This window comes from Galeopterus variegatus, unplaced genomic scaffold (genome assembly GCF_000696425.1).
Source record: "Galeopterus variegatus unplaced genomic scaffold, G_variegatus-3.0.2 Scaffold3151, whole genome shotgun sequence".
Taxonomy (NCBI): domain Eukaryota; kingdom Metazoa; phylum Chordata; class Mammalia; order Dermoptera; family Cynocephalidae; genus Galeopterus; species Galeopterus variegatus.
The window spans coordinates 16,420-33,245 of record NW_007729262.1 but is presented as its reverse complement, the minus strand read 5'-3'; the positions used below and the strand labels follow the sequence as shown (position 1 = coordinate 33,245).

General features: G+C 38.5%; 2 protein-coding genes across 3 annotated transcripts in view; one reads left to right on the top strand and one right to left on the bottom strand.

Annotated features, from left to right (window-relative positions):
* PPP2R3A (protein phosphatase 2, regulatory subunit B'', alpha) overlaps positions 1-11,284 on the top strand; it is a 113,171-nt gene extending 101,887 nt beyond the window's left edge. For both annotated transcript variants that reach the window (XM_008584106.1, XM_008584105.1), the window contains one exon: positions 8,889-11,284. In XM_008584106.1, the coding sequence (XP_008582328.1) occupies positions 8,889-9,015 (127 nt within the window). In that variant the 3' untranslated portion in view covers positions 9,016-11,284. The remainder of the gene's footprint in view (positions 1-8,888) is intronic.
* Positions 11,285-12,222: 938 nt separating this feature from the next.
* Positions 12,223-16,076, bottom strand: MSL2 (male-specific lethal 2 homolog (Drosophila)). The gene has a single exon (XM_008584104.1). The coding sequence runs from the start codon at positions 15,999-16,001 to the stop codon at positions 14,490-14,492; it is 1,512 nt and encodes a 503-aa protein (XP_008582326.1). The 5' UTR covers positions 16,002-16,076; the 3' UTR covers positions 12,223-14,489.
* Between the last annotated feature and the right edge of the window lie 750 nt (positions 16,077-16,826).

The following is a 16,826-nucleotide window of genomic DNA, read 5'->3' as shown; positions in this document are numbered from 1 at the left end:
AAAAAAAAAATCAAGGTCAGGCCGGCCTGGTGGCGCATTCGGTAGAGTGCGGCGCTTAGGAGCGCAGCTACGCTCCCGTCGAGGGTTCGGATCCCACATACAGACCGGTTCCCGCTCACTGGCTGAGCGAGGGGCGGGCACAGCACCAAGGGTTGCGATCCCGTTACCGGTCACAAAAAAAAAAAAAAATCAAGGTCACAAATTGGGACATAATCTCAGGATTTAAAATGGGTGTATGTATATCCACAAACTAAAAGATAACACCCCAAAATAACAGTGATTAACTCTGAGCTGTGTAGTTGCAAGTAATTTGGTTTTTTATACTGTTCTATAATTCATAAGGTTCACATAATAAGCATGTATTTAATAAATGGAAAAGAAGTTATTTTTATCCTTTGTTTACATAGATAATATATGTTCACTGAAAAAGAGTTAAAATACAAACAAAAATCGTCACCTAAAATCTATCACCCAGAGACAACCTGTTTTATCATTTTGGAGTAAACCCTTCTAGACATTTCTATGCAAATAGAACATTTGTTTTTCAAAAATGGGATTTATGGGCCGGCCCGGTGGCGCACTGCTACAGTGCGCCGCTTGGGAGTGCGGCGGCGCTCCCGCCGAGGGTTCGGATCCCACATACAGACCGGTTCCCGCTCACTGGCTGAGCGAGGGGCGGGCACAGCACCAAGGGTTGCGATCCCGTTGCCGGTCCCGGTCCGGTACGGGCTCGACACTGAGGGTTGCGGTCCGTTGCCAGACATGAAAAAAGACAAAAAGGAAAAAAAAAAAGGGATTTATACTGCATATTGTATTGTAATCTGCTTTAAAGGGAGGAGAAAGTAAAGATAGCAGTTCTAAATACTTAACAGTATGTTTGTCTAAAATTTAAGAAGAAAAACTGATGGCAGCTAAAGAGAATAAATACGTGGCTCAAGCAAAAGTTTTTTTAAAGTTGTGGTTGCACTAAGAGAAGGTGCCAGAGGGCATGGAAGGGAGAGAGAGGAGTCGGGATACAGACAGAAGTACTGGTGAGGGGTCACGGGAGGAGATGCAGAGACCAGCTGTGGTGAAATTCGACCAGTGTATATGAGAGGCTCTTGCTGGATACCCCTCTTCTCATGTTGTGAGAGATAAGATAAGGCCTACACAGAACACATATGGATTATAGGGTCCCAAGAGAAGAGAAGGCTTAAAACAGCCACAGCCTATAGAGTGAGCACTAGAATGTCGACAAAGGAAAGGAAAGGCCCATTTACAGAAATAATAGACTGATTCAAAAGCTAGGCCAGTCCCCAAATCCCAAGACTACACCCCTTCAGGTTTCATCTCAAGAGGAATTATAGATAAGTCAGTGTGAGTCTAACTGACAAATAGAAGTTGCCAGACACAAATGTTAGAAAGGGAGGAAGAATGTTGGTACCATAGAGCAGAGGCTTAGAAGCCAGACAGATCTGGTCCACTTGCCAGCTGGGCAGGTTACCTGACTCCTGAGGCTCAGTTTCAGAAGATACCAGCAACTACCTACACCAAGGTGGTTGTGAGAATCTGAAATAATGTATGTAAACACCTGGCACATATCTATTGATAAACAGCAACTGTTAACTATTCCCTCTGTGGAAAGAGATGCAATGAGACATCATGGTTAAGAGCATGAAATTTGGAGTTAGACAAACCTAAATTCAACTTCTTGCTCTGTCGTTTATTAGCTGTGTAATCGTAGGCATTGAGCCTCAGATCAGCATCCCCTATACAATATGGGTACACATGCCACAACAAGCTGTTTTTTTTTTTTTTTTTAAAGATGACCGGTAAGGGGATCTTAACCCTTGACTTGGGGTTGTCAGCACCACGCTTAGCCAGCGAGCTAACCGGCCATCCCTATAGGGGATCCGAACCAGGGGCCTTGGTGTTATCAGCACCACACTCTCCCGAGTGAGCCACGGGCCGGCCCACAACAAGTTGTTTTAAGGACTAATAAATAAGACAGTGTATGAGGGTACTTCAAAAAGTTCATGGAAAGATTCGTATTATCTTTTAATTCTATTTTTCCACAAGTGTTTTGAAGTACCCTCATATATAACATAGAGCCCTTTGGCATAGTGCTTATGTTATCAATACACAATGGCTATTTATTACTACCGTTTCTGTGATCTTGGCCACATTACCTGATCTCTCTGAACTAGAGTTTAATCAGCTGTAACATTAACATTCCATCATTACCTTGTTCCCTTCACTCACAGGGCACAGTACATGGTTGACACAGTAAATATCTGTTGCATGAACAACAGGATTGTTAATGAAAATTAGAGAATATATATATATCATGTATCTAACGGTGTCTGACATTTAAATGCTCAAACAAATTGAGCTATTTGTGGCCTTGAGCCAAGAACCTTTTCTTAGTCTTGTCATCCTCCTAGCACCTGGCCGACTGTTAGGGATGTAGGAAGTCCTCAGCAAACGTGTACTGAGTGGCACAGAAGACAGCAGTACTCCAACAGCCACCCTCACCACAAGGATATCTACAGGGGCCCAGAGATTGACCTTCCAAAAAAAAATTGTCCATCTACTTTATCATCTAACAACAATAATAGGTAGCCTTTGTGCCAAGTGCCTATATCTCCTAATTTCAAGCCTCATACTTATGTAATGCCTTCAATAAGTAACCTCATGACGACTCCAGTTCTCAGTGAGATGAAGAAGGGCCCAGGGTCTCCATAAGTATAAGGCTGCAAACATTGCAAATTTGCACATCTAGTGCACAAAATGATCACAGCATACAACAGCATTTGTATAAATTCAACCCTGGTAATGAATAGTCATAGGGGATACCAGAAAGACAAGGTAGCAGTTACTTAACCCTATTCAACTAAATGTGTTACCTATATGAAGATAACAGGTTATGATACCATATTTCCTTAAAATTAACATTCTTATGTTTTCTGCAACAGAGTAAATTGAAAACTCTAAAAAATTATGTAAAACAGACCAAAGGGTCCTCCATGTTAGTAGTTAAGAAATAGATCTGCAATAGTCAGAAACAAGGGCGGCCCGGTGGTGCACTGCACTAGTGCGCCGCTTGGGAAGCGCGGCGGCACTCCTGTTCCTCCATGTTAGTAGTTAAGAAATAGATCTGCAATAGTCAGAAACAAGGGCGGCCCGGTGGCGCACTGCACTAGTGCGCCGCTTGGGAAGCGCGGCGGCACTCCCGTCGAGGGTTCGGATCCCACATACAGACCAGTTCCCGCTCACTGGCTGAGCGGGGCGCGGGGGCAACACCGAGGGTTGCGATCCCGTTGCCGGTCCCGGTCCGGTACGGGGGCGACACTGAGGGTTGCGAACCGTTGCCGGACACGGAAAAAGACAACAAAAAAAAAAATAGTCAGAAACAAGCTTTTCTGCCAATTTGAATAATACCTCAGATTTTTACTTAAAAGCCTTTTACATTATCTTAAAAATGCTCTTACAGGATATTCTGGTATTTCACCAATAGCTTTACATTTGAGTAATCCAGATTAAACAATTTTTTTTTTTTATTCTGGGAATCTATCTGATTAGTAGAAAAATACAGGCTTGCTACAGAAAAATTGGAAAATATGAAGAGATTAAAATCACCCTTGGTTGAATGATACAGAGATAAACATTATTTACACTTAGGTGTATTTCTTTTTTACTTTAATGTTAATAGTATGTTCAAAAAACATAACTTTTAAGGCTTCAAAATATTCTCTCAAGCAGTGACTCACATCCATTTCTCTACTATTGGACATTTAGGTGGTTTAAAACTGTTTTCTACTGAATGTTTTTAAAGGCAGCTTTTTCCTTTATATTAAATGTAAACTTACATTAATTTCTCTTTGTAATTCTACATTTACTGCCGTCAGCACTGGAAAATAAGGCACTGTAGGCCAAAAAAAAGGTCAGCCAGAAACCCACCAGAGCAATCTTCCAGGAATGTAGCTAGTGAGAAGTAAGGGGTTGTCTGAAGCCTGGCCATCCTCGTTAAGGTGAGAGAATTTAGCAGAAGAGTAGGGATACTGTGGAGGATTGGGGGTATTATGTACGTGTATATATTGGTGTGTAGGGAGAGGAAGAGAAGCCAAAGCATGAGTCTTACAGATAGAATAGATTTGTAATTTTTTTACAGTGCTCAATGAACAGAGCCTTTATATGGACCTGAAGTTAATGATTTTTTTTTCCCCACATTTAACAAAACTGTTCAAAGCCCAATTTTAATTCACTTCAACAGATATTTACCGGTACTACTCTATGCCAGGTACTGTGCTTGGTAATAAAAATGAATGAAACCCTGTCCTTCCCCCTTCAATTTTATAATTAGAACATGTTTAGCCTAAAATTTTATGCTATCCTCAACCACAATGAATAAAAATTAACAATTGATGGCTCATGACCCTGGGGAACTGCAAGAGTTCCTCAGCCACCGAAAATGAAATGAGATCAACTTTCTGAAGCAGGATAGTAGGTGGTACATATTAGGAAATTTTAACAAGTTGAAACAAAAGGAAATTCAATGAACCAAATATCCAAATTCCAAATTATTTCAGTTAATCCATTTTATGTAAATAGCTTAGGATATGTTTTTAATTTAAAAGTATAAAGATAAAATCCACACACTATTTCTGGAGCATTACAGACTCCAAATCTTAAGGAAGAACTACTTAACATTTTATTCTGTGCCTATGACCACTATATGTCTTAGATTTCCCCCAGGTAAGCTCTGAATCAAATATTCTATCCCTTTATCCCTGTAAACAGAATCCCAGAAATTGGAATCAAACCACAACTACCGTACGTACGGTACCCTGAAACCGCATACAATCCTTTTTCAGACCATCTATGCACCAGTTATTCTGCTTATTCCAGCTACTATATTTCCATCCCAGGGGTCTACAGAAGCAGCCTTAATACTTTTGCTGAGATACTGCTCATCCGAAAGGAAAAACTTACTTAAGGATACAGACAATGATATTGTTAGCAAAATTACACGAACCATTGTTTTCCTTCATATAACAATACTTCGTTAAAGAATTTGTTCTCAATTTGTTATCTTTGATTTCTGATCAATTGTTTGTAAACCTTGTAGGTTCTGCTTTAATCCTCTGACCGCTCTGCTTATTCAAAAATGGCCAGTTACTGATAACACCAAGGTCCAGGGTTTGATCCTTGTACCAGCCAGCCAAAAAAAAAAGCCCAGTCAGATGAACAGAGAACACCTCATAAAGAATTTTCATTAGAGCCCGGAGGAATCCCAGTGACCTACAACTAAATCTCAAAGTGGTCATTTAGGAGTCAGCAATATACTCTCTCTACATGTTCTCAAGAATTCCTGGAGAGCAGGATAAAAGTTAAGGCTCTCACAGATCTCACTTCAGTGACTTCAGGATGATTTCTGCACACTCACCATTTTACTAACTTCCCCAGCAACTACACATCGCTCCCAAGAGCCTTAGGACATCACTTTTCATTCAACAGTTCATTTTGAGCACCTAGTGCCAGTTACTATATTATAGACCAAGGACAGTTCACTGGGGAAGACAGACATTTAATTACATAATTGTGAAGGAAACAAATAGGATGAATCAGTAAATGGAGAGGGGGTTCCAACTTAAGTTGCTGAGGGAAGAATTTCATGAGGAGGTGATAAGATCTAAAGGTTGACAAGGAAAGTTATGCAAAAAACAGGGAGCAAAAATGTCCTAGGCAGAGGGAAAAGTATGTGCATGGCTCTGAGGCAAGGAGCACCATGTTGGGAAAATTTTAAAAGGATAATGTAGCTGTAGTATAGTCAACAACAGAGGGGAAATGTGGTTGGAAAATTTAGCAGGGGCCAGATCATGCAGAGCCTAGGGAGCTACCAAAAAGAGCAAGGAAGTAATATAATCCCAAATAATGTTTTTTGAAAATTATGCTGCTAGATTGGTGGAGGTTTAAGAATAGAAGCAAAGAAACAAATGAGGAAGCCATTACAGACATCTAAATAAGAGATGGTTGTAGCTCAGAAACGAGGACTTAGGAAACTTTTAAGTGACATCCCAGATTAAAAGATGAACACAAATTAGACAAAGAGGGGGAAGGGCACTTCAGGCAATTGAAAAATATGTGGAACGGCATTAGGTCCCAGGACAATAAGCCATTCCAACACCCGTAAACAGCCTGGTAGGGAAGCAGCAAAGCGTATGTGGCAAGAGTGAAAGCAGGAAGACCAATTGTTAAAAAACTACTGTAGTAATTCAAGCAAGCAAGTGTGGTGCCCTCAACTAAGCCAGTGGTGATAGGGAAGAGGAGGCAAGGCTGTTTCCACATGGTACTGTAAGTAGTATAAGAAACTGGCTGGATTTGGAAGACATGAGGGGAAGAGGAAAGAGGAACTTGGGATAACTAGTTTTCTGGCTTTGAGTGGGTAGAGTGCCATTCACTAAAACAGGGAGAACCAGGGCAGTGGGAAAGATAAGTTCAGATTTGTACATGCTGCCATCCTGAAAGAGCCAGCTAGTAGGCAGATGAATACATACATGGGGGTCTCCAGTTTAGAGGCTGAGGCTGTACATGTAGGTTTAGAATCCAGTGAACAAATGGTGGGTAAAGCTATGGGAAAGACTAAGATTCCAAGTACAAGTCGAGAAGAGCTTAGTTACTCCAGAACCCTGGGACACACTGACACAGAAGGGGCAAGTTAGAGCAGGGTTTCTCAGTAACAGCACTGATGTTTTAAGCTGGATAATTCAATTGTGAAGTGTTGTCTGGCACATTGTAGGATATTTAGCAGCATACTTGGACTCTTCCCACTACATGCTAGTAGGACACACTGAGTTGTGACAAGTGAGTCTCCAGACATTACCAAAAGTCCCCTGGCAGACAAAATCACCCCCCAGCTGAGAACCACTAAGAGTAAGATGAATCTCCAGGATGCTGACAAAAGGACGGTTATTGAATGAGCTTCCTTTTGTAAATTTTATTTGCAAATCACACATAAAATTTGTAACCTGCCCCCAGTATAGCGTTGTCACCATCGTGCCCAAGTACTTCTCCGTTATTAAAGTAGTAGTTAATGTTTTCCAAGAATTTATGATTTATCAGGCCCTAATCCCCACTTTGATCCTTATTAGTACGAACTGTTGTTATCTCATTAGTTGAGGAAACTGATGCAGAGGGCTTAAGTAACATGCCCAAAGTCACAGTAAGTGATCAAACCCAGATTGGAACCTGACTTTGGAGTCTGACTCCAAAGCCCGTGCTCTAAGGCAAAATTACTTAACCCCTAGTCCAGATGGCCTCCATTAGGCTACAAAAGCTGTGAGGAGCTGGTTTAGTCTTTTTCATCATATTTCTAGCATTTGGCTCATGCTTAGCAACAGGAGTTCAAATATTTGCTGAATGATTCTCACTTCAGATTTAATTCTTTGAAAGTATGCCTTATTCCCAACCCTGCATTGAAGTATTTGACACTGACAGTTTACAGACAGCAAATTAGGGCAACAAGGGGAAGAAAATGTCTTCCATTCAGGTCTGGCCAGGTAGTTCAGTTTGTTAGAACACAGTGTTGTGACACCTAGGGTCAAGAGTTCAGATCCCCTTACCAGCTAGTTGCCAAAAAATAAAAATCCCTTCTAATAAAAGAAAATGCCTTCCATTCTGACAGGAAAGAAGCAGTGTCTGACAGTGCATTGCTGGAAGTAACTTTTCAGAATTTTTTCCCCAAAATGGAGGCTCTGCCATCAACCACTTCATTCCCATTAGAGCAAAGTTATCCTCCTATTGTTTCCTTATCCAGTAAACCCCAGTTCCATAGAGGCCTCAGTGAGGTGGGTGAAGTGGAAACAAATTAATGGAATGGAGTATTTTTGCAAAATGAGCAAGTTGTAAATACTTTTTGATAGTATCATAAGCTCGTATTCATAGGGAAGTTTTCCATCAGGTAGGCTTTTTTAAAAGTTTAACCTCTAACCTATATTCAAAAATGATTTAGAAACTTGAACAGGTGCCAACTACCAGGTATACCTGCCTCAGCATATTTTTCCTCACTAGTCAGCCTTGGTACCTTAATGAAGGGATGGCTGATGTCCAGAAATTTCTGCTCAAATGCTGTGGAAGTCTCCCGCAAAGGGTAACAAGGCTAAGCCAGTGATGCCAAATACTATAATAGACGTTGCTAATGGATCGTGTATATTTTTCTGGGCTCAGATGTAGCCTCAGAATATTTATCTACTTAATATTTCAGGCAGCCATCATTCCCGAGAGATGAAATATTTTCTGTCATCTTTTCCTAAAGTCAACCTCAGGGGTACCCTGGGGGATATGGAATTTGGGGGATACATAAAGGGAGTGAGTAGAAAGAATTCTTCCCATGATGAACATCTACGTGTGCTGTTGTTCTACAAAATAGAATGGAGGTAAACCCATTAATGGGCTTTCTTCTGCTCTACATACACACTTGCACATCTAAATGTGCTTCTTGGAAGCTATAGAGGGAAGCTACAAAGCAATGAGTTGACAAAGTTCCCCACTCTGCAGGGAAATTTCAATGAAAGCATTCATGTAAAGCTCATACTTTATGGACCTCAGACACTTCTTACCTAGCATCATCCATAATGCTCTCTTCCAACCAGGGTCCCTAGGGAAAGCTTGATACAGCACATTATCAATAAATTCAAACATGGACTTGAGCTTTAAGGAACAGGGAGAAGAATATAATTCTGCTCCTAAAGTGCTGTCTCCTCCAGCGCCACTCACTTGTTTATAGCCGCTACTTAGCAACTGAGGATACCTTTGCAGGCTGGTCTTCAGTCTGTTTGCCATATTGACTTCTACCCAAATATTAAAACTTTTAAAAAATCAGTTAACTCACTTTTGCTTTGTTCTTTCAGCTCCTTTGAAGATTACGAAACAGATGAAACTGCCTCTCCCTCTGAATTTGGAAACAAAGGCAATAAAATAGTAACCTCAAGCCTTTCAGAAAAATGCGGAAAGCTTCAGTCAGTGGATGAAGAGTAGCTGCCAATGTCTACATGAAAGGAAGATATGTACTTTAAATGTTTTTCTTGTGAAGTGATGCTTTTTAAAGGCTTTGATTTCACCAAGTGTGTAACTGCACTAGGAACTTTAAAATGTTTTTAAGCAATAGGTCTGGATACACACTCAACTTAGGAGACTCCTCCAATTTGCATCACACTTCTTGCAGAGCTTTTCCTTGGAAGTGAATATAATGATGTACCATCACCTTCCAAAGTCTGTGAATCAGCACCCTACACCCCTGAATGTACCAAGGATCTCTTGGGGACAGTGCCAAGTGCAGTTCTCTGCACAGAAGCAGAAGTTGCCTCACTGCTGGCCGGTGTCCCTGAGGCCTCCAGGGCTCCTATGGAGCTGAGAAGAAACTTTCACTCGCAGAAAACTTGAGTCAAAAAATTCTGGAACTTGAAAAAGCAGTAAAGACCTCCAGAATTAATTTAGCCCTAGTAATAAAAGCACTGCCAAAACATCTCAGAGACTTCTTTTACTTATATGTGTAACTGCAGTTTAAAGACCTTGAACTTACCCGGTTTAGTGTAATTTCACAATGACCTGCAGAACTGCTAGTCACTTTACATCCTCAGGTATTGTAACCACTGGGCCTTCCAACTTTGCTGGCAAGCTCTGACAACCTCCCTATCCTGACTGTGGATCTTACATAAAATCTCAAGAAAAAAACTTTTTAAATGAAGACAAGTTACAGAATTTGACTCATACTTGAAAAAAACCTCTTTTTAACTTATCTAACATTTGTAGAAGTATTAGGTTAGTAATCTGTAAATTAGTTGATGCCCTGTCTTTACTTCCTACCAAAAGGCCTACTTGAAGACTTAAAGGAATATGAAAATCCTTACTAGACATATTCCTTTCTTCACTGATTATTTTTTTAACCACAGTCCTAAAAGTGTCAGAATAGTTTGCCTTTCCACCCCACTTGGTTCCTTTGCTGGTGTAAAGGCCAACCATTGAACTAATCAATGAAACCCTGGGCTACTGTAAGCAAAAAGTGTAGAAAGGAGAATTTAGGAAATGTACCATCAACTAGTACAGTAAGAAAATTAGTAATGCTAGCAATCCTGCCTGCCACAAGATCCTCCAGTTTCCTATTTTGTCTTCAGGATTAGAACTGATCTTTCATTTAACTGTTACAGAAAGTGGTAACTATTACAACTATCTAATAGTTCACACAGAAGAATTAAAAACTTAAAAGTGACTAAATTTTTAGGAAACACTATATGCAATAACTTAAACACACTGATAAATTATTAGGATTAATATTATTTATGTGATACCATGAAACTTACCACTGATCTCATCCAGCCTTTATCAGGGAACGAAAGCAACTATTTTTTATTTCATGTAAACAACAAAAAAGGTAATACTTTTCTTAGAAGCCAGATATGGTTTTTATGTTTTCTTGGGTTTTGGGGGGGTTTTCTGGTGGTACGGGGATCTGAACCTTTGACCTTGGTGTTACCAGCACTACCTTTCTGCCAATAAAGATAACAAACCAGCCTGAAGCCAGATATGGTTTAAAGGTTTTTACCGTCTGTGCATAATGCTCTAAACTATTTCTAAAACACACCAAAAAGTAAAAATAAAATTAAATTTTACAACATACTTTCTTTTAAACTGTTTGGCTTCACCTTACCTTACTTCTCCTGATTAAAGTCCTCTTTCACTTTGATCAATATTTGGTTTTTAAACTTGGTAATTATTATAAATGTACAGCTATCAATACCATTCAAGATAGGCTACTTTAATTTAGGTTATCCAAATTATCACATTTTCATGAATTATAAGAACATGTTTCACTGTACTCCTTTCTTAGAGCTGAATGCAAGGAATGTGAATTCTGAGGAACTACGATAGTATATATTTGACTTTGTGGTAAAGACCATGCTAAAATCATTAGTGCCAAAACGGAAATTTCGAGTTGTTACAATAGCCTAGCTCCCTTGATAAAAGTTGAGGGTTATCATGATCTTAATGGTATTCAATGAGAAATGACTTTCACAGCATAACATTAATTGCCAAGGTAATCAAACTAATAAAATAAAATTCTGCATATTTTTCCCGCATCTTATCTATGTGTACTGCTCAAAGTGTTTATAAAACTCTACATTGATCAAATGAGATGTCATTTGCTCCGCTTTTGGAAATGTTAATGTGTTTTTGAGTGGAGAAGGCTGCATGATTTAACTTTTGTTTTTCCTTTTTCGCAAAACTAAATAAAGCTGTCAAATACGAATCATGTTCATTAAGTTAATCACTACACACTTTTGCTTTTAATCATACTTGCAACTCATTTTTATGTCTGAAAGAGTAACACTGAAAACAAGATTGAGTTTCAAAGAGAAGAAGAACTCTTTGAACCCCTGAGAAAACCATAAAGACAGGTCTGGAAGGGTAATATCTCATACTGAGAAGTGATCTCCTCTGGGGATAAGGAGGAGGACCAGGGTTTGGGAGTGAGAGGTTCACAGGGATCAGAGGGAACTTTAACTTCAGCCTTACTTATAACGTATTATTTTAAAAGAATGTACTACTGTGTGTTATTGGGTACCTAAGATTTAATTTTTTAAAAGGAGGGAGAAAAGTATAAAATACCACCCAAATGTTAGATACAGACACTATACTCTAAACAGTATTTTCTAAATCATTTTGTACTTGTTACCTATGATATGGGAAAGAACAATTTTCTTTCTCATCTGACCGTCATATAACTTACTTTTCTTCAGCAAGGTCACCAAGGAATTGTTTTTAAAAATTAAGAACACAATGAAACAAAAGGGATTCTTTATCCTAGGACCATACTACTTGCAATGCATGAAATGTCAATTTAATAAAGCTAATCAAAAAGATAAATTGTCATCTCTAAAACTATAACCTATGGTAAAAGATCATTTGATCATTTATATTAATAACAAAGACTAATAACACTAAAGGTGTGCCATATTATAATGCTGTTATTGTTTTGGTGGTTTCAAATCCTCATGAAATAAATCTAATTACTCAGTAATCTCTCCATCAACCTAGTCAGACGTTGATCAGCATTACTAAATAGCTCATGGTATAAAGAAAAACAATGTAAAAATCAAAGCATTGTAATTAATTATTCTTCCCCAAATATATATAATACAGACCATTCAGAGCATGCTATCCCAAACTCCTCAGTATTCTACAACATAGAATTAGAAAACTATCATTTATTGATAGATTTAAGGTGTAATACAGGTTTCCAAAAATGTGGCAGTGAGAATACCAGCATAAAAAAGAGAAACTTGTGCTAAAAACAACCTGAATTCATCATTGGCAATATTACATAACAATCAAATCCCTCACATACTAATGATTTCCACTTTGTCTATATTGCCAACCTCCCATGCATCAAAAAACACAAAACTAAGATCATCAAACTTGGGAAGCAATAAAGTACTCTTATGAATTTTAAGATCATAATATTAGGAAAACTGGGGAGATTTGCAAAATATATCCTAATCATCCATGTGTACAATCTCATTTCTAGTCATTTTTGCAGTATCATTAGTGAATAAAGAACAGATTTACAAGTTTATATAGCAGGGCATCTGGGTTCAACACAAAACTGTTACAAACTTTGGGTAAATACATGTTTCATAAGACATTGCTAACATGTAAAAGAATCAAATAAATTCCAAAATTTGGAAAGCAAATAAAGACAAGACAACTAAGAAGCATTTTCCACCATTTACTCTTGTTATCAAAAATAGTTCAACTCTTCTTGCAAAACAAAAACAAAATAGTACATACTGGACACATACATCACATTTTTCTTCCTATGGCTTTAGCCCACCCCCACCCCACCAAAAGAGACCAAAAAAAACCAAAAAAACAAAAAAACAACAACAGAAACAACTCTACCTGACCACATTCACAGAAAATGACACCAGGATATACTATAAAACAGGAGGTGTCATCTGCTCTGTGTCCAAAGGTTTCTTCTCCATGTCTTGTACTAGGCGAGTAACCATCATTGACCATGCTGTGTGCCAAATCAAAACATAACTTCAACATACGTCAGATCTCACTAGAGATGGTGAACGTAGTAGAAATTGGGAATTTTCCAGCAGTATTTTTCTTTAAATAAGCACTGTCAAAGCAGCAACTCTTCTTTTAAATCATAAGGTTATTTCTTTACACCTAGTCAGTCCTTATTTTATTTGGGCTGTGCTCTTTCACGCAACTGACTAGACTTCCCTTCAACAGAATGTTTATGGCTCACTTGTCTTCCCTATAAAAGTTAAAGGGAAGAAGTTCATTTAAACTGAAACAGTTTGTGCTTTACATGCAAAAGAGCTTTCTAAAGAAAATCCTCCTAGCTTCAAACCTACCTAAATGCACAGGCTTCATAAAAAGGCATTTTTATTAGGCCTCTATAAAGATGCCCTCATAATGAATAGCACCCAAAAAAAAAAAAAAAAAGAAAGAAAGAAAGCATATGTGGCAAATAAACTATTAGAAGAAACAAAAATCAAAGTGGCCGATGGCAATAAGTATAATGCAGAAATCTGGATATGTTTGGGGGCATTATTCCAAAATTATTTTGAATAAATCCCAATTTCTAAATAAAATCTTTTTGTATTTTTTTTTTAATTCTGTCACATACTATGTAGTCTAAATTCAATTACCTTCAGAATAAAACTGCTCTTCTCCACTTCATTTATCCAATTAGAACATTGCTCGAAGTGAAGGAAGGATTTAGAATTCTTTCCCTTTTTAAAAGGGGCTCAACTCAGCACAGTTTTGTAGCATAAACAGCTAAACATTTGCAGTCTGACAGAATTTCAGTTTGTTCACTTTTTTAAAATACAGGTTTCTTAAAACATTCTAATGAGGGATAATTTTTCTTTCATAATACTGCTGATTAAAGAACTGCTACATACACCAGTAGCCAATTTTCATGATCAGAAATGGTATTGTGTCAGCACAAAGGTTGAGCAGGACACATCAGCTTTTCAACAGGAGAAACATCAATGGCCTCTGAAGACAGCAATGAGTCTCCTGAACAAACTAATGGCTACTTTTCCACAAAAAATTAGCGTACTCTTTATGGACCGACTAGATACCACTTCATTACATTTAATCATAAACTTTGATTATGCACAAAGCATGACCATAAACAATGAGGTTAATGTTATTTTCCTTGCCAAAGTTCATTTTGTATAAATCAGTTGCATCAGCATTTGTTCTCAAACTATGAGGTTCTGTAAGAACTAAGGACATAAAGTTGTAGGGTTACTCCTCCATTATCTGCAAACTATTTCCCCGACACTAACACATATAACTTAGCAATGAAAACACTTGATACAAGTGATCTATATGCAGGAGCTCCGGCAAGTTAAACCAACAGAACCATAGCTGCCGTAAAACTGTAGCTATTTCCCTACCAGAGGTAGGTTTAAAGACCCACTGATTTAACAGTCGAATCTCATGTCTATAGCTTCATCCAAACTTTTATCATCATGTGTACTGGCAGCTAAAAACGTCGTTACTGGGGACCCTGTGACATTAATTACACTGGTGCTGGTACTAGCGTTACGCACAGCAATGCTAGTCACATTAATGCCCAAAGTGAGCCTGGTCTGCTCCAAGGCCTTTTCTGGCACAGCAAATGCCTCCAGCTTCTTCTCCCCATTGGCCATATAGGAGTTTTGGCAGCCACGACATATACAATCTAAGCAGGCTTTGCGGTTAGAGTAGCAAGGACAGCGTTGGCCTCGGCATGTAAGAACACTTGGATTTTGAGTAGCACGCCCACATTTACACCCTTTCTTTTCCTGGGGTTTTTTGTACACAGTCTTGGTGGGACTTCCTGGCATAAAATGATGACTAGGAATCTTTTCCTTTACTGCTTTGTCTTTTTTTAGAATACCTGGCTTGGTTTTAGAATGAGATTTCTTGGATCCATGTTCATGACTCTTCTTCATGCTTTTAGTAGACAAAAGTACAGTTTTGCTGATTTTGGGTGTCGTGCCTCCATTGGGAACAGTTGCTATAGGCTGAAGAGAAATTTTACTCTCCCGTTTCACTGTTACAGGAGCAGATGCCCCCAAGGTTGGGCCTCGGATAATGGTAGAAATTGGAAGTGGCTGAACTTTCTCACTGTCACTTTCTGATCTGGATCGTTTTCTATTCAATTTTGCTACCTTTGGAGTTGCTGCTGTACATGATAACCCATGAAGTGCAGGACTGGTAGACATAAAAACATTATGGCTAAGAGACTGGGAAGAAAGCTGCAGAAAAGGTCCATTGGATACAGTAGCTTCCAAGTTCGGTGGCAAATTTGGGCAACAAACCTCTGTATTTGAAACAGTTTCTAAGCTGCGAAGTACTTCCTCAACACTCAGTAACAGAGAGTCACCAGGTTTCATATCTTCACTGAAACTGCAGATATCAATGCCTGTGGAGCATAAGTCAGTGGCTACTGTGTCACACACAGGTGGCAGGCTGTCAGACAGATCCTCAGTTTTTACGTCAACAGTGTTACATACATCAATTGTATTTGAATGTTCAGGTGAAGGAATATTTATACCAAATCTATCTATTGAAAGCCCATTATAAGTAGGCAAACCATTGATAACAGAACTGCCAATAGCAATGCTAAGGGTGCTTTCAGACATTGGCGATAAACTACCTTGAGGATCAGTCGTGGGTTCTGAGGTTGAAGGTAAAGGGGAATGTGTCAAACACAAAGTAAATGATGAATCTGAGGGTTTTTCTGTCTCCTCACAAAACAATGATCCATCATTAAGCAAAGCCAAAATATCAGAAGAACAGTCGACTGCTTCGATTATATCCCGTGCCAATGTAGTCTGTGTTATATATTCGCACAGTTTTTTGTAGCAGTTCACTAGGATGCTTAACTGTTTGTTTTCTTCAAACTGCTCATAGTCTTTGCACCAGCTACATGAAGGTTTCATCATCATTTTCTTGCCTTTACAAGTTTTGCAGACATAATGTTGGCAGGTGGAGTTCGTAGGTGCAATAGGATCTTGTAGCAAATGTCCTAAAGGGGGAAAAGGAGGAAAGCAAACACTTTAGTAAAATCAATTTATGGTTTCATATACTGAAGTTAAGGTGACATTATAAGTAACCTATCAAAATTGAGTTAAGTTCACTAGACCAAATAAAAAATACCTTGTGAGAAACCAAAAAAGACTTAACAGCTCACTTCACTTCCATGCCATACTTCCCATTCCTTTATCTCAAATGAGAATCTTCCTTAATTCTATGTATCTCCCCCAAACAGTATGTTCTGGTCCACCTTTTTATCCTCTTCTCCAATGGCTATAAAGTTAAAGAAGTGAAGATCAGACACCAAAAGCACAAACTAGGGCATAATAAAAACCCTTGGGACCTCAGCATAAGGCAACGCTGTAATGCTAAAACACACTGTAACATCACAATGATTATTTTGTGTTGGATGCTGGGAAGAAGATATAAAAGAGACTTACTTATGAGTCCCTGTCCTCATAAAAGATAGTCTTGAGGGTGTTAATTAATCAGTATGCAAAGGCATCTTCACAGAAAAAATTATAATTTCAACCAGTTTTTGTTGTATATACACTAATCATAAATGTTAAGGAAAAGATAAAAATGTAATTACAATGTAAAAGAATTATGTTCATTTATTAGAAAATAAAGAAAAAAATACTACTAAACTCAAATTCTTCCATAAAAAAATCAAAATTGGAACGAGAATTATATTTAAACTTTAAAAAAAAAAAAAAAAAAGGGCAAAACCCTGGGCC

Bases quoted from the DNA above. Each gene is read 5' to 3' on its own strand.
- MSL2 (XM_008584104.1), bottom strand. From the start codon at position 16,001: ATGATGATGAAACCTTCATGTAGCTGGTGCAAAGACTATGAGCAGTTT.